Source organism: Cydia splendana, chromosome 16 (assembly GCF_910591565.1).
Source record: "Cydia splendana chromosome 16, ilCydSple1.2, whole genome shotgun sequence".
NCBI lineage: Eukaryota > Metazoa > Arthropoda > Insecta > Lepidoptera > Tortricidae > Cydia > Cydia splendana.
Window position 1 is genome coordinate 12,690,412 of NC_085975.1, and position 18,475 is coordinate 12,708,886.

An 18,475-nucleotide genomic window follows, 5' to 3' on the forward strand; every position below is an offset into this window, starting at 1 on the left:
CAGAAATTATGCTATTTACATCTATATAAGTGGTCATTTAAAATAAAAATAATTATAATCTATTTGTTGAGTATAACTTCGGCTAATCTATATGCCATTTGTGCCGTGTCCGATATTGGGTTGCTAAGGATGTGTATAAAGGCACCGATGTCATATGGCATTAGATTGGCCGACGTTATGAGCGCCTCCCTAAGGGCGCGATTTCTACTACACTCTACAAGTATGTGATAGACATCTTCTACTGATCCACAGATATCGCAGTTAGGAGAGTCGATCTGTTTCATTAGAAACCTAAATTTATTGAGGGGCACGTGACCAGTTCGCAATCTATGCGCCGTTACAACAGTTTTTCGACCCATGTTAGCATTAAGGCACCAAGGAATCCGAGGAGGTTCACTTGCTATGGCCTTGTACCAAATTCCTTTTTCTTTAGAGCGTTCGTTAAAATATTCTTTCCATAGCAACTGGGTTGTGCTCCTATAGCGGCCAAAAACTTCCAAATAAGACGGTCTAATAATCGTTTCCATTCCATCCACTGCAGCCCGTCCAGCCAGCCGATCAGCCATCTCATTACCGGCTAGCCCGATATGAGATGGAACCCACTGCAGTCGCACTGTGCTATTAATGTGCTTTAACAGAAGGATTTTTTCCAAGATTTCATAAACAGTAGGTACCCCTCTGTGTCCACGGATCGATCTCGAAATGTGTTGTAATGCGCTCTTACTGTCTGAACATATTACTACTTTTCTAATTTGTCTGTTAGAAATATAGGAAAGTGCTTGCGAGATTGCAACCAATTCAACTGTCATCACACAAACATTTCCTACAACCTTAAACATGTTATCCTGGTCACATAAAGGATTACGTGGGTCAAAAAAAGCGGCTCCTTTTCCAAGGGGACTCTTAGACCCATCTGTGTATAAAAATTGCCAATCCTTATACTTTAGACGTAACTCCTCCAACACATTATATTTAAGACAGTTATATTCATAAGTATTTTTAGAGTCCCTTATGCAGTCTAAATTGGAGGTAACCAGAGTGTTCACATCTATATTTGATACCCACGTGTTAAGAGAAAACATTTGTAGGCGGTCAGATGAGAATATGGTCTCGTCTGCAACGTCCCTACTAGCGGTAACTAGAAGAGGCGGTTTTTTATTTACCCAGTACCTGTTCTGGTTAAGCAAGGTTAAATTGTGAAGCAGAGAGTTGGTCTCGTTATTTGAAGTGGAAAGAGCCTTTAGTCGGTACTTAATTGCAAGAAACCGCCTCCTGACAAATAGAGGTGGAATGCAAATTTCACTTTCCATACTGTGGATGGGGGTGGTTCGTATGAAGCCGCCTACAATCCTCAGCGCCCTGTTTTGTATTTTATCTAACTTATATGTATTGCTGTTTGCACTGTTGTCGTACAAAAAGCTAGCATAGTCGATTCGGCTCCTAATTAATGCGATGTATATTCTACGTAAGTGCTTAGGATGTAGGCCCCATGATTTACCAGCTAAAACTTGTAATACATTAAGGTTTCTTTGTATTTTATCTGTAATTTCATTGATATGCTTGCCCCAGCGAAGTGACTTATCAAGCCAAAGGCCTAAGTACTTATAAGATATGACCGGTGCTAAAGGCAAATTGTTTATTGTTAGATCTACCTGTTGTCGTTTATGCCCTCTGCTGAAAATGCAATATTTAGATTTTTGTTCTGATATCTGTAAACCCAAAGTACCTAAGGTAGTAACAAAATAATCTAATGCTTCCTGAATAGCATTGCAACTAAGGGCGATATTTTTATTACTTTCATATAATATAAAGTCATCTGCATACTGACACATATGTACGTTTGTGATATCACGGCACAATTTGGATGTAGCTATATTAAAAAGAAGCGGGGAAAGGGGATCGCCTTGTGCTAGGCCTTTGCCGGTATGTCTTATTACTGTTTCTTGGCTGTCGGCTGTATCTTTAACTATAAGAATCCTATTACTCAAAAAATTCCACAGGTATTTGCATATCCGCTTACCAACTCCTAAGTCATCTAAAATGTTCATTAATTTATCAATAAGGACATTATTATAAGCGCCTTCGATATCCAGGAAGCAAGCGAGTGTGGGTACATTTGTAGTAAAACCGATTTGTATGTGAGAGATAACTCTAGTCAGACAGTCCAGCGATGACTGGCCTCGCCTAAAACCTGTCGTGCACGGGGATAAAAAATGATTTGACTCTATGTACCATTCAAGTCTTCTAACTAGTAAGAGGTGAAGAGTCTTACATAAACATGATATTAGAGAAATAGGTCTAATCTTAGGAGGTGAGTTTGGATTATTGTCTGGTTTAGGAATGGGGACTACTTTAATCTCTCGCCACTGAGAAGGCAACTCGCCGGAATTCAGAATAAGATTGTATACATTTAACAGATATTTTTTGCTGAGTCTGGAAGGTAGTATATCATAGAGTAAGTGATTGCGTCATCTCCTGGTGCCGTATCTTTTTTTTTCAAACAATTATTTAGTTCCTGAATAGAAAAACTAATGTCTAAAATAGGGTTATTCGAAAAGCATACGGGAGCTTGTGGAAGGACAAAGTCTGGGGCCAGGCTGTTTAGCATGTTTGTCTTTTCTTCATGTGAAAAGTTGTAACTAGTTTTCTTAAAACCTTTGATCCATCTCATTCGCTGCCACATTTCAGAAGCACTTGTTGATTCATCTACACTACTACAATAATTTTGCCAACTCTCTCTCCTTGCATGTAAAATAGCCTTCTTTGCTTCAGCCGATTTCTGTTCTAAAATATCTAAATTGTGAGGTGTAGGGTTTCTCCTGAAAGTGCTCAACGCGAGCCTGCGGTTGGCTACTAATGCCGATAAAGACGGGTTCCAATAAGGTTTAGGTCTGAATTTTGTATTTGGGTACGGGCATAATTTAACAAGAGGAATACTTTCTAAGGCCGCTAAATTGATTTCTGTAGTAAGGTTATCATACATTTCTTGCACATTTCGGTCTCCACCTGGAAGCCGTAACGTTCGTTCTAAATGTTCTCGATATAGATCCCAATTAGCTAGTTTATAATTTCGTTTTTTATGCATTATCCTAATTTCCTGATATATAATCTTTAGTTTGATGATCATGTGGTCACTGCCCAGATTTTCGCTAATGACATTCCATGTAAAATTAACCGCGATATCTGTGGACACGAAGGATATATCTGGTGAAGTTTGTTGAAGTATACCGTTCACCGTGTTTTCTATTTCCCACACAATAACGGCTAATCATACTGGAACTTTAGATATACCTAACCAATCCTCGGTGTTTCTATGACGCGAAAGGCTGACAAATCATTAACGCGCTCATTCTCATCCGTTAGATAACCGTGGTAATTTCCGCGGAAATCGTTTGCGGCCCCGTTTTCAAGCTCGGTCGAAATTATAGCTGCAAGATTTGCCGGTTGCAGCAACGTCAAGCTTATCAACGTTATTTAGCACAAAACTATATAATTTCTCAAAGGCACAATCATCTTTTCGTGAACGTTAACACAATACACGGTTTGGTGCGATCAACCCGTAATAAGGGAAATGTTTTTGCGTAGAGATGCGTAAAGTGACTCAGTTACTAATATTGGAACCCAAATACACCTACGGCCCCCTTGCACCATCCCACTAACCCGGGGTTCAGCGGTTTAACCGTCAATTCAGTGTCAAATTGTACTGGTAACCATGGTAACACCAGGTTTAACCCCGGGCCAGTGGAATGGTGCAAGTGGGCCTAAGCGTCGCGTAAATAGATATAAACCTAGCAGCCTAGCACGCATAGCAGCATAGTCAGCATAAATGACATCGCAATAAATAGCGCGTGACTTTGCTACCTATATTTATGTAGTGACTGATATGCTGGTTGCAGTGGTTGCTGAAGTTGAGTTCAATTTTGGTAGTAAATTATATGCGGGTTATTCTACTGCCCGGTTAATCTTTGTACTTTGCGAAATATGATAAACATTTCCATATAATTATTTTTAAAGAAAATTTTAACTTTTATGTTCATTAGAATGGGTTTTTTTTTTCATTTCTCGCACAATAGGTACATATCTTCGTTTGCGATCATTTAAATTAGATTTTATGAAAATAAAACTTTCAATGTACACGAATGAGTGAAGGGAAAGTAGAGGTGAGAAAAATTGTTACAAAAATAATAATAATACCACTTTCTTCTTCCTACAAGGCAACTGGAACGAAAGCAACCTCTTCCTGGACATTAAAACAATTCACTAAAACTAGAAAAACAAAAAAGGCCTTTTTTATCTTTCAATGACAGCTGTTTTCTGGCTACTGATCAAAGAATAAACAGTGGAATGTATGGCATGTTATTCCGTTTGCGTATTGACAGAGACAATAATGCAGTGTTTAAACATACGCCGGACATTGTGGACGTGCGTCTATAGACATCCTTTTTAGGGTTCTGTAGTCGTACACCCTGTATCGAAAAAACGGGTCAAGTGCGAGTCGGACTCGCGTTCCAAGAGTGTTCCGTACATATAACACTTTAAACCCTAGCGTTTTGTACACATATTTAATTAAACAAACCACACCATACCACACACACCCACACATCACACCAACACACCACACCACACCACACCACACCGTGACCACAGCTGGTGCAACTCAGCTGAAACGTCGGAAATTATATCGCGGTAGATGCGTTTTGTCTAATTAAATATGTGGTTCCGTGCATTACTCAATTTTTAACAATGTATTTTTGACGTGGAACGTGAATGAAATGTCTTTAAAAAACCCGTAGGGGTACGATCAAAAACTATATAATTAAGGCCGACTCACGCTTGACTGCACATTTCTAATAGGTTTTCCTGTCATCTATAGGTAAAGAACTATTTTGTGTACTTTTTTCATAATTTTAGACCCAGTAGTTTCGGAGAGAAACGGGGGAGGGGGGATGTTCGGACAGACAGACCAACGCACGAGTGATCCTATAAGAGTATAAGTGAACGGATTTCAATGCGGTTTTCACACCTATCCATAGAGTGATTCTTGCGGAAGGTTTAGGTGTATAATTTGTTAACCCGTACGAAGCCCGGGCAGGTCGCTAGTATCCTATAAAGTAAAGTAATTAATAAACAAAGTCTTTTATGCGACTTTTTTGCACAATGCTTACTTTATATTTCACGCCCTCGACCGTAACCTACGTTATGCGAAACGTCGCCAAATATAATAAACTCCGCCAAGGGAATGCCTTTGTACGCAACCTGACTGCCCTTTCATAATGACTGCATACGTTATAACACGACGATGATATACCCTTGGCAATAACCGACCTTATTATTTGCACATTAAAGTGTAATTTGCAATTATGTTAATATAACCGAGTCATAATCTGAATAGTGAGTTGAATGTACAGCAAGCAGGTTTGAATTAACCTCGTAAGACCCAGCATATAAAGTTTTCATATTTTTAATTTGAACCTTATTCTATAAGTAAATTGGAACGAACTTCGTTTGTTTTAAAAAGCAATGAAACAAAAGAAATGTTACTTTATTTGGTTCATGAAAGGTTCAAATTAGATTGCACGATTATGTACATTGTAATGTACATTTAGTCTCAGGAGGTTAAGAAAGAATTTGTATAGAATTACGATGTACTGGTTTTTGCGTTCTGAAATGTTTTAATAGCTTCAAGAGTAATTGCGATAATAGTAGAACTTAGTAATGTAGGTTTTTAGGGTTCCGTACCCAAAGGGTAAAAACGAGACCCTAATTACTAAGACTGCTGTCCGTTTTTCCGTCTGTCTGTCTGTCACCAGGCTGTATCTCAGATACGTGCGTAGACAGTTGAAATTTTCACAGATGATGTATTTCTGTTGCCCCTATACAAATACTAAAAGTACGGAACCCTCGGTGGGCGAGTCCGACTCGCACTTGTCCGGTTTTGTAGAACCTTTATGACAATTTCAGTATGTCAATAGTGTGGCTACTTAAAATAATACAAATCAAATTATTTAATCAAAATAATTTCGGTGGTTACATAAGAACACCTTAAATCAGGGGGGATCAGTACAGTTAGCAGCAGAAGTTGCTAAGCGGGCGAGGTGTTCAAAATGATCTTGACACGCTCTTATTCTCTTAACAATAAAGCCACGTCAAGATTATTTCTAACACCTGGCACGCTTAGCAACTTCTGCTGCTGACTGTGCTATCTGTGGCCAGTTCTTTTGCGCCGTCTTTTAGCTCTGTCACGTGATTCATTTATAAAACCTTTGTCTCAAGTATGTTAATTACTATATGCACGTGTTTTTATATGTAACTAGCTTTTGCCCGCGACTTCGTCTGCGTGGAATTAGTGACAGCAGCTAAAGTAGGTATAGCGCCTGGATAATGCTAATAGCAATCATTCAATTCGCGCATTGCTTACTTCAATTATAGGCAATGCATTAACTCTTTCAATTCCACCCCCCTTTGCACTCTCTTCAGGGATGATTTCCGACATAAAAACTATTCTATATCCTTCCCCGGGACTCAAACTATCTCTATACCAAATATCAACTAAATCGGTTCAGCGGCTTAAGCGTGAAGAGGTAACAGACAGACAGACACATTTTCGCCTTTATAATATTAGTATGGATTACCTTAGATTTAACATCGGTGATGGTGGACGTATGCCTCACTAGACTGCTGGTGACGGACTTCCCTTCGAGCTGCTGTTTCGCTAGCTCTATCTCTTTCTTCTTCAGCTCGAATACCACTTGGAACAGGTCCCGCATTGCTATGACTACCTGTGGAAGATAAATATATGTTTAATGAGCTTAACAAACCAGTTAACGTATATGACCTATTTTTTATGGAAATCTTACAATAACTCACTCACTAACAAAACGCGTCTATTAAGACAGATTTGAGCGCAAGGTGTCGCAAGCGCGAGCAGGCGTCCGTGCAGTAGCGGTCCGCGGCAACTACTATTGCTAGACACCAAAATTGGTGTGAGCCGCATGTACTAGTAGCAACGCGACGAAATCGCAGAGTGAGCCACGCCTGACCCAAGTATTAAGAATAAGAATTATTGTACAGATTGAGGTAACTGTGTGACGGCTGACGATCAGCGAGACGCGAGCAGGGATGCGCAAGTTATTTACATATGGACGATAAAATATAATTTCTCAATCAACTTGTATGTCGAATCGATGAACGTTATATTTCATCAACTATACCTAGGTGTAATAAGTATACCTAATACCGATGGTTTTTAAATAACCGGCCTTGGATCGTCGCAGGACAAAAAGTTATTATGATACAAAATAATACAGTCAAACGTAACCATGAGGATGCGAATAAGAACATTCACTGTAGTCATACTCATGTCATTTAATGTTTCGAAGTCGAAAATTAATACTGCACAGACATCAGTCATATCATGTGAGTAAACAACCATATCTAAGAAGGAACCTGTGTAGTACTTCCGTGTATTGATTTCTTTCAAATCAAAAGATTACAATAAGAACGTGTGTGTCTACTATATTGCCACTTAGCATATTCGTTATAATTCGCGAAAAAGTCGAGTTTTACGTATACTTACCAGTTCACGCTGTTATGTGCCAAATCGTATATCTTATTGCAAGAACATAATTTCCACCGATAGTCAGTTAGTCACCTAGGTGTTTGTATGTATAGTGATTTACGTAATGCTTCAAACGCAAACAAACTATGAGACTTACTAACCGAAATGATTGCGTAAGAGACTGTTTCATTAAAATTTCCTTTTGAAATCTCATTACAAGTTTCAATACCTTCAAAATCATGATCATAATCTCATTGCCAATACGCCTAGAGTTTGTGCGGAAAGAGAAGAGTCGTGGAATGTATGGGGCCCAATACATTCCACGACTTTTCTCTTTCCGAAAGGGGCCCACTGATTAACAGTCCGCCGGACGGTATCGGCCTGTCAGTTGTTCGGAACTGTCAAAATTTTGTTCTAACTGACAGGCCGATACCGTCCGGCGGACTGTTAATCAGTGGGCCCTTTTACACAAATGTGTGATTCTGATTTGGAATGACAGCCGCTGATTTACTGGTTACTTTAATTTCAATTGCTCATATCGCGTGGGTATTTCTAAATTAAGTGCTTCCGCGTGTGGGATTCCGATACATACATCATATGCATTCTCATGCACATTATTAATGAAGAATTTATCTCGACGGTATAAGAATTATTTTTGAACCGCCGAGCATTTGTTATTCCTAAAAGTACTGTTAATGTACTTGGTCTTTTTAACCTCGTTTGATCAGATGATATCATAAGCACAAAAAAGGAAACTGTAATTAATTATCATATCCTTTGTTTTCTTAATGCATTGCACCACCATTCATCTTCGCTTTGTAGGTACGTAGTTTTAACAAACTTTCGGCAAAAAATGTAGGGAAGCTATTCCCCACCTTAAATAGGTAATCAAGATAAGACTAATATATTTAGCTATCGACTAATTTACTAATTAATTATTCTTTTCCAAAGCTGTTTATTTTTATAAAACACTGAAATTCTGAAAATGTTTTCCTACTATATCTATGTTCCCTATATGAATGTCTAATTCTCTTTCTACACTAGAACCTACTTCTTTTAGATTACTGGATATTTCACAACTTGAAACTATCATATTTAGTAATATATTATATAATAAGATTATCCGTAGTTATTTAGTTAAAAAATCTTCATTAAATATTTCGTTATATAACGTATCGAGGTTTCCGAGTAACCAGAATTCTAGGAAGGACGACATCAATTTGTTTTATTTGTTTTACAAATAGCCTGCAAATTTAGTTTTGATTGGTGCCATCGTGTACCAGGTGTCTTAATGTTGGGCAGTTTAAACTTTTAGCTGCATTACCCAGGCTTTGGCAAGTTACAAAGTATACTTGCATATTTTATGCATGAAAGTTAATGAAAATTTATGGTTAAAACGCGAAGTTCGTTTATCGAAATTCGTACAACACAACTACCTAGATAGATAGTGCCCTATTCCAAAAATCGGGCGATAATAGTAAATTGTGGGAACCTACCCATTTTCAGTTTGGTAGCAAGAGCGCCGAATATGTAGCCGAACGCGCGCGAGTCCGTCATGTCCTGCGCGATGAAGGAGATCTTTGTGCACGGGATGGTGATATAGCGAGTCCTGGGAAAATTGATAAACTTACTTGACTAGCAGCTTTATTAGTCTTGATGCCGAAAAACCGGTGGCCGGTAGCAGGAGCGCCGAATATGTAGCCGAACGCGCGCGAGTCCGTCATGTCCTGCGCGATGAAGGAGATCTTGTGCACGGGATGGTGATATAGCGAGTCCTGGGAAACAATGATGAACTTACTTGACTAGCAGCTTTATCAGTCTTAATGCCGAAGAACCGGTGGCCGGTATCAGGAGCGCCGAATATGTAGCCGAACGCGCGCGAGTCCGTCATGTCCTGCGCGATGAAGGAGATCTTGTGCACGGGATGGTGATATAGCGAGTCCTGGGAAACAATGATAAACTTACTTGACTAGCAGCTTTATCAGTCTTAATGCCGAAGAATCTGTGGCCGGTACCAGGAGCGCCGAATATGTAGCCGAACGCGCGCGAGTCCGTCATGTCCTGTGCGATGAAGGAGATCTTGTGCACGTGATGGTGATATAGCGAGTCCTGGGAAACAATGATAAACTTACTTGACTAGCAGCTTTATCAGTCTTAATGCCGAAGAACCGGTGGCCGGTATCAGGAGCGCCGAATATGTAGCCGAACGCGCGCGAGTCCGTCATGTCCTGCGCGATGAAGGAGATCTTGTGCATGGGATGGTGATATAGCGAGTCCTGGGAAACAATGACAAACTTACTTGACTAGCAGCTTTATCAGTCTTAATGCCGAAGAACCGGTGGCCGGTATCAGGTGCGCCGAATATATAGCCGAACGCGCGCGAGTCCGTCATGTCCTGCGCGATGAAAGAGATCTTGTGCACGGGATGGTGATATAGCGAGTCCTGGGAAACAATGGGAAGTTATTATTACATTGAATCTAAGTCTTATGGAAAGTACTATATCGTCTCTGTAATTTGGATAATATTGACTTATTGGATACATACTAGTTATGTGAGAGTTATGTATACTGTAGCATTCGTTTATAAGACTTTTAGCTTATCCTGACGCGAAACACTTATTTCATATATTTTCATTTTGACCGATTGGCAAGCCTTTACACCTCCAAATCTTATGGGTACTTACTAGTACATATTTTCTCTGACATTGGGCACATTTTTGAATTTTAACTGATCATTCGTATATCTTATGTGTTTGCAATAAGGTTGATGACTTGTCAGTCAACTGTCATCCATTTTTTATTTTGTTAAAAATATTTTTTTGCCCTAACGCACTAGCGGTTAATCAATAATCACACACCCCATACAACCATTTCCAGTCGCCGTTACGACGCGGTGTTGACACATCTTGTGTCGACACCGTCTGTTTCGGTCACAATTCCAGTCGCAGAGTCGTCGCCGTGTCGACACAGTTACCAGAAATGGGGAAGGGTCGACACATGACACAAAGTGACATAAAGTGTGGTCGCCGTGTGCACACATTGTTTCGGGTTTGCGACTACTTTATGCCAAAATCATTCGTTCATTCGTTCATTTTGTTCCTGTCAAATGGAAACTGTCAGATGGAAAAATACTTAAATAAAAATAAGTGACATTAATACGCCATCTCTAAAACGGATTACAAGACGTAATTATATATTGTTTGCATTTATATTACAATAGGACTTAAATTATTATGGGGAATTAAACTGCTCGAGTGATTTGATAAACTAAGTGTAATATAATCAACGCGCCACCACATTGTTTTAGTTTAGCCGGAAATGAAATTGTTTACTTCTCAGTGCCTGTGTTCATAACTATATTATTTGAAGCATTTTTAGTACTTCGATGCGTATACTATACTTAAATAACAGAAATAACGCTTTACATACTACGAAACTTGTTAATTATGATGTATAAATATGGTTTAAGGCTGAGAAATATTGCAGTCACAAAGTAGTTGCAATGTTTCGACTTTGTGTCGACTCTGTGTTGACACATGACACGCGCTGTCAAAAGTAATAACAAAGTTACTGGTATGTTACTGGATTTGCAAAATGGCTCCTTGTGTTGATTTGTTTTCAGATATTCTCAAAGTGTAAAAATGCCGTGGTCAGAGATGGGCATTAATCGATTAACTGTTTATTCGACTAATTAATGGAATAAAAAAAGTTAATTCTCAAATTTTAATCGCGATTAGTTTAGTCGACCTAACATAGATTGAATTAATCTGAATATTAATCGAATAAATTATCGATTAAATCTCGATTGAAAGTTGACAGGGGGCCATTTTTGTACTTAAAAATAACGTACTTAAAAATAATAGAAATGTCTTGCATGCAGATGGTAGCAAAACACTTTGTCATAAAAGTCGAGATGGGTGTCGATCTGTCGATATATAGGTTTTAGGGAGTGCCGATTTCGAAAATAATGACCATTTTGGAATCCGAAATGGCGGCCATGCACTGTGTCATAAAAGTCGTCATGGATGTCGTTTTATACGTTTTAGGGGGCCCCAATTTTGAAAATGATGACCATTTTGGAATCCAAAATGGCGGCCATGCACTATGCCATAAAAGTCGTCATGGGTGTCGTTTTATAGGTTTTAGGGGGCGCAGATTTCGAAAATGATAACCATTTTGGATTCCAAGCTGGCGGCCATGCACTATGTCATAAAAGTCGTCATGGATGTCGTTTTATAGGTTTTAGGGGGCCCCGATTTAGAAAATGATGACCATTTTGAAATCCAAAATGGCGGCCATGCACTATGTCATAAAAGTCGTCATGGGTGTCGTTTTATAGGTTTTGGGGGGCGCAGATTTAGAAAATGATAACCATTTTGGATTCCAAAATGGCGGCCATGCACTATATCATAAAAGTCGTCATGGATATCGTTTTATAGGTTTTAGGGGGCGCAGATTTCGAAAATGATGACTATTTTGGATTCCAAGATGGCGGCCATGCACTATGTCATAAAAGTCGTCATGTATGTCGTTTTATAGGTTTTAGGGGGCGCAGATTTCGAAAATGATGACTATTTTGGATTCCAAGATGGCGGCCATGCACCATGTCATAAAAGTCGTCATGGATGTCGTTTTATAGGTTTTAGAGGGCGCAGATTTCGAAAATGATGACTATTTTGGATTCCACTTTTATGACAAAATACGTAGCCGCCATCTTGGATTATAAAATGATCATGGTTTTAGAATTCTGCACTCCCTAAAACCTATAAATCGACATCCGTGACGACGCAAGTTATCTTTATTTTCAGATCTAACAAATTGCTACAGAATACAAAGGACAAAAAAGAAGCGAGGAGGTAATGAAACAAGCAAAAATACAGATGATTCCTCGACGCAATTGGGTGATTCTTAAATTGTGTCCAGATTTTTTTTGTCATAAAAGTTTATATTTTTCACATATTACTCTCACAAGTTCCGTGACATTTCGACCTTGTAATTTTTTAAGTAAATGTTTTTGTTTATCTATGAGGATCTCACTAGAATAGTATAATCAAGGTATTTTTATATTTGATGAATGAAATAGTAAAGCAAAAAAAAAATATATTTGTGTCTTATATTCCTGCCGAAGACTTTTATTTTACCTTTTCCTTCTACACAAGTTTGGCCAAGTAATAAGAATTTAGGGCTCTCAATTTTATTTTGACTTCTACAACAGTAAAGCTACGAGGCCATGTTTTGGTATCGTTTTCGTATAAATTCGCAGTACCAAATTTAGTTAAGGTATCACATTGACACCATTCCGAAGTAAAAACATATAAACTTATTAAAATACTTTCTTTTAAACTCCTCTTCACGCTTAAACTGCTGAACAGTTTTAATTTAAATTTGGTACACATATATTTTGAGTCCCGAGACAGGATATAATAAGTTATCTCAAAAATCATCCTTTAAAGGTGTGAAATGAGGTGTAGGGGGGAATTCAGAATTGACTTCTTGAAGTTAATACTGTTTAAGTTTAGGTTTAAAGTCATGTTTTTTCATCATTTTTAACTAAATCAAAGATGTAGACCATCCCAAATTTCATATAAATCGGTTCAGCGGTTATTGATTTCCCGTACAAATTTCCACGCCACTTTTCACACCTTCAAAAGATGATTTTGGTTATAAGATCTATCCTATGTCCTGTTCCGGGACGCAAACTATTTCTATACCAAATTTCAACGAAATCGGTTCAGCGGTTAAGCGTCAAGAAGAGTTTCAAAAAAACCGGCCAAGTGCGAGTCGGACTCGCGTATTAAGGGTTCCGTACATTAAGTCCGACTCGCGCTTGACTGCACATTTCTAATAGGTTTTCCTGTCATCTATAGGTAAAGAACTATTTTGTGTATTCAGACGGACATACATACAGACGCACGAGTGATCCTATAAGGGTTCCGTTTTTTCCTTTTGAGGTACGGAACCCTAAAAAGATTTATTTTTATTTTGTGGAATGGTGTCAATGTGATATCTTAAATGGATTCAGCACCCCAGATTTATACGAAAACGATACCAAACACGGCCTAGCACCTTCACTGATATAGATATATCAAGATAAAATTGAGAGCCCTAAATAAACTTTCAAGAGCGGATATCTCAAAAACTATTCAACATATCGAAAAAATTGACTGAATAAACTTGTAACAAATTAAATTAACTTTCATTTTGTATAAGTGGCCATGTCGCTGAGATGCATAGTTTCCGAGATATAATCGAAAAACGGGAAAATGGGACCTTCAAAGCCCTCTCTCCCCCCCGCTCAAGGGCTACGGCCGGGGACTTTTGATATGTTCACCTCCTAACTTGTCAAACCGAGTTACGGAGTCAAAAATTGTGTTCCGAGCATTTCCCTCTACAACTTTTGGAGCATTCGTTGCCTGACCTAAGTAGCTTATTGAATTTCTTTAAAAACTTTTCTGTAAAAGGTTGACGGGTGTTGGGTGTTTATATGGTTTCGGTCGATTATTATCATTTGCATTGCCCATGATGACTTACTAGAATTACGAGCACACGAGACACTAATAGTAGTTTGACAAACCTTGGTTTTCAAGAGGTATTTTATATTGACATTTGCTGTCACAAATTTGCTGTCAGATTTAGTCGCAAACCGCACGCAAAGTGCACACAAATGTGTCGACACCTTGTTACGGAAAAGTGTAGACACGGCGACGACACTTTGTTTCGAAACAATTCTAGACACATTGTGTGGACTCTGTTACGACACATCTGACATTTAGTTACCACTTTGTGATTCTGCGACTGGAATGGTTATATGGGACGTAGGCGGTTTGGTAAAGCGGCTTGCCGCTTGATACAGCGGTTAGGTAGTTTTAATACAAGTCGACCATTGTATCAATTTAGCGTGGACGTGGCTAACTGCGTGGCTATAACTTACACGAAACCTAGCAATGCTTTGAGGTTGCTTATTGCATGGAGGTTGCTAGGAGACCTTAGGACTTACATAAGTGCACTGTCTGCTGTAAAAATTCTTGCTAAATTGGAAATTCTATAGCGTAAGTATTGAACAACCAATTTAGCTAGGACCCTAAATGGCGTAACAATCGCGGAGCGTGATGGTACTACCTATTACTTGCCTAAACAAGTAAACAAGTTATACTATCTATATTTATATAGTTTAATGGCGTAGTTCTTATTGTAATTAACGAACAAACATTACGAATCGTAGATTTATTTTGGTCTGGTCAGGTCAATGGTCGAATTCATATTTAGTCACCGTACGTCGTAATACCGAGTTGCAATGCAATTTTGTGCTTTATCGTAATTAACATAATTGATGAAGACTTTCAATTATAATAGCGGTTAAAAGGTTATTAACTCGTGTTTGTTATTTCTAACATTGAACATACTCGTATGTGCAAAAATATACATTTGAAGAAAAATTTGAATATATCCAGATGATGACTATTGAGGATGAACATCCCGTTTTTTGCGGGTACGGTTTTCTGCAGGATCCCGCTAGTATGCGTGCAGTTACTATATTAGCACGTATACTGTAAAACGGGATCCTGCAGAAAACCGTACCCGCAAAAAACGGGATTTTCAGTGGGAAAGAGTATTAGAACGGGTTTCAAGAGCAGGACCTTCCATCAGTATCGCTATAGTATTATAAGGTGAACGTACTGGTACTCGACGCGGTCCCAGTACATGTCATCTTGAAACTTAAGTCATTGTCAACAGCAAGGTGTCATCTATTGGGCATTAGCATGTCGAGCCCAAGTACGTTTACCTTAGTTAAAGAGAATAACAAGTAACTCACGCCAGTCTTGTCATCCCGCAGCCTCAGCCCGTCAATGGCGACGTGCACCTGTATCCGCTGCTTGTGCTCGCCCGCCGCCCGGATCGCCATCTTCAGGTCCGCGAGTGCCTCCTGGCACATCCTGTCCCCCCTCGCCTCCGGCACTTCCAACACTCCGATCAGCTTCGCCCGGAACGACACCCCCTCGCCCAGGAAACGGCCCGGCTCGTTCTTGTCTGTACAACGCGTTTTCCATTTTTGAAATCCGTACCCGTTCCTCAAATTGTCTAAAGCGAGCGCCATTTGTTTTAAAAGTTCATTCACTTGTCTTTAATGCCGATGCAAGCTAGGTTTAAAAAGCAACAATTAACACACAAAAACAACTGAAAATAGCTGCAGCTACCTTTTGCGAATAAGTTTTTGAGTTCTAGCTTTAGCGACATTGTTTTTTTTTAAACAAAGCTACGCGAGTGGAGTGCAAAATAAAAGTGAGCTTGTCCTATTTCTGTCCCTGTTTACCGTGCATCATTCCCGTTAAATTGAATTTCCTGTTTTTAAATTTAGAATCGGGACTCGCCGGGACCTCTCGTTACACGATACCACCATTAGGTGCAAAACAAAACTATGAAGTAATCGACAAAGCGAAGAAGTGGAACTACATAAGGATATGGCGTCATTATAGTCTAGAAATAGTTATTATTTGCGAAAGAGCATGCTTTGTTAACTCGTTATTTACACCTACGTGTTTAGTATTGTAACTATTGTACTAAGCCGCGTAGTTCAGATGCCATTAGTAGCAATAACGTGTAAACTCTATAATGTTATTCTACACACTACCTAGACAATTACAATCATTTGTTCCATTTGACAGTATCATATTTGCAGAGGAAACAAGCAAACAGTTGTCATATGCATTATCTCCTCTTGATAACACTTCTTTGAAAGAAGATAAGTATATCTAATGTCTTATGTGCACAAAGTTATCATAATATATGCTCTACCTACATTGGTGTTAGCATAAGGTCTATTGCTTAAAAAAATGCAAAACTATGTGAGTTAATGATCGCTAGCTGTGAGTGTTTTCATTCGGAATACCAAACTTCAACGAACACAATCTGTAGGATTACTCCTGATCAGCTGATTGACCAGCTGTTCCAGACCAAGCGTTAGACGAAGAGGCGGACAGTCGGACAGAACACCATGCGAACACACAACGAAGCACATGTGACACAAGTACTTACCGAACTGCCTCAAGAGATGCTGGAAATGACACACCTGCATATTGCCCTTACTAAACGTACTAGTTACTCCGCCGCCGCACGCCGCCTCAGACTCTCTGTCCAAACCAGGGATTCACTAATTATGACATGAGCATAACTCGGAACGCTTAGGGTGAATAGCTTCCATGCTTACAACATACATCGCAAAATATAAGGAAAGCTTATGTGTTCGAATTAACATTTAGCTGCTATCTAATAACACCGTTTAAACAAAAAGATAGAGCTGAAGCGAGATAAACACAATGCACTCACATTTGCAAGGGCTGGTTTTCTTACGGAGAGTTTGCATTGGAAAGTCAGTCGGTAGCTTGTGATTGAACATCGGTAGTTCTTTATATCACTGAAATTCAAGCACCACTGTAATGCACTCCACGTTATATTTTATTGGAGGATTCGCTACGTGATTTATTGATTTTTATAAAGTCGGACGCGTTTTACAACGATATTGACGCGGTCTATACTTTCCATTACGAATTATCCCTTTTTCGCGCGAGTTTATATTTTTTAGTTAGAGTATTCGTGTATTTAGTGTTTATAAATTTAGTGAGTTATCTAGGGGCGCGATGGCCGGCACACGGGCGAGGGTCACGCACACTAGCGCGCAGCGAGGGGTGCGCACTAACACAGAGCAACCCTTGATCAATATTCGTACCCTACTATGCAACTTTTATGGTTCCCTTCGTGTTTGACGTGCGACGTTTCCTTTTGGTGATAAGCTTCGTTATGAATAAGGATTCCTACTGGATTCTTTTTGTAGTTATATAATTGTTAAAAAAATTGCCACAGGAAAAATAAACATGGAAAAAATAAAGGAAAATGTTGCTGTTAAACTAAATTCCTATTGGAAATTTGAAATTCTAATACGATTCTTATTTAATTTTACTATGTACATTTGTTTTTATGTAAACCAAACTTTTACACAAGTAGAGTAAGAAAAAAAGGGGTATGCGGCCTTCATCGAAGTTCCTATGCAAGGGGTGACGAATACTTTTCTATAAGCTGACTTTCATAGTATACACAGAACTGTTATAAAATACGCCTAGTTCTTATGACATAGTTTACCTATCTATGATATCAATGCAGGAAATAGTTATTACATAATATATCCTTCATCAATAATCATCTATGACTATGAATATAAACAACATGCCTTTTTATAGAACATAAAACAATAACTTTGTACTGTACTGTTCCACCCATGGTATAATAATATACTCCGCCTGGTACTCTCTTCCCGTCTTTTCGTGGTCACGTGACTGACACAAGCCTACGTCATCATGCGACAGCGCTATATGATAATATGCGATAGCGCTATATAAAGTGGCAATGTTATTGTGACTTGTGACGTAGGCTTGTGTCACTCTGGGAAGAGAAGACCATGTTTTAATAGACTATGGTTCCACCCCAAAAATGGCGAGCCAGCACCTCTAGTGGGGTGCAGTTACCCCTCCCAATACCCAAAGGGGGTGCAATGGTAAAAAGTTTGTAAACCTTTCATTTCATTATAACGGTTCATGCGTGCAATACGCTCTAGCCGCCCAGACGTCAAAACTTGTCAAGAAAAATGCAATTTTGATTTGTCAAAACAAAGATTCAAATTAGAATGCAACAAGAGACCTTTTTATAGGACTCTAGGCGGCTAGAGGATACGGCCACTTGGGCACCAACATTTTTAAAGGAAACTTAACTTTATTATTTTTAATTAAGATTGAATCTCCAATAACCATAAATAAATTTAAGATGTGGCCGTATTGCAGGCAGGCGGCGATAAGTGTTACAGTAGCTTATGTGTATGTACTTTGGCATTATAGCCTAGTTTTAGGGTGTAAGAATTGAAAGGCTTCA

General features: G+C 38.9%; 1 protein-coding gene across 1 annotated transcript in view; it reads right to left on the reverse strand.

The window, feature by feature from the left end:
- LOC134798016 (protein disabled) overlaps window positions 1-17,383 on the reverse strand; it is a 38,337-nt gene extending 20,954 nt beyond the window's left edge. The window contains exons 1-4 of the mRNA XM_063770350.1: window positions 16,883-17,383; window positions 15,372-15,586; window positions 9,858-10,001; window positions 6,633-6,779 (exon numbers count right to left, since the gene is read on the reverse strand). Of these exons, the coding sequence (XP_063626420.1) occupies window positions 6,633-6,779; window positions 9,858-10,001; window positions 15,372-15,586; window positions 16,883-16,952 (576 nt within the window). The 5' untranslated portion in view covers window positions 16,953-17,383. The remainder of the gene's footprint in view (window positions 1-6,632; window positions 6,780-9,857; window positions 10,002-15,371; window positions 15,587-16,882) is intronic.
- Window positions 17,384-18,475: the final 1,092 nt, after the last annotated feature.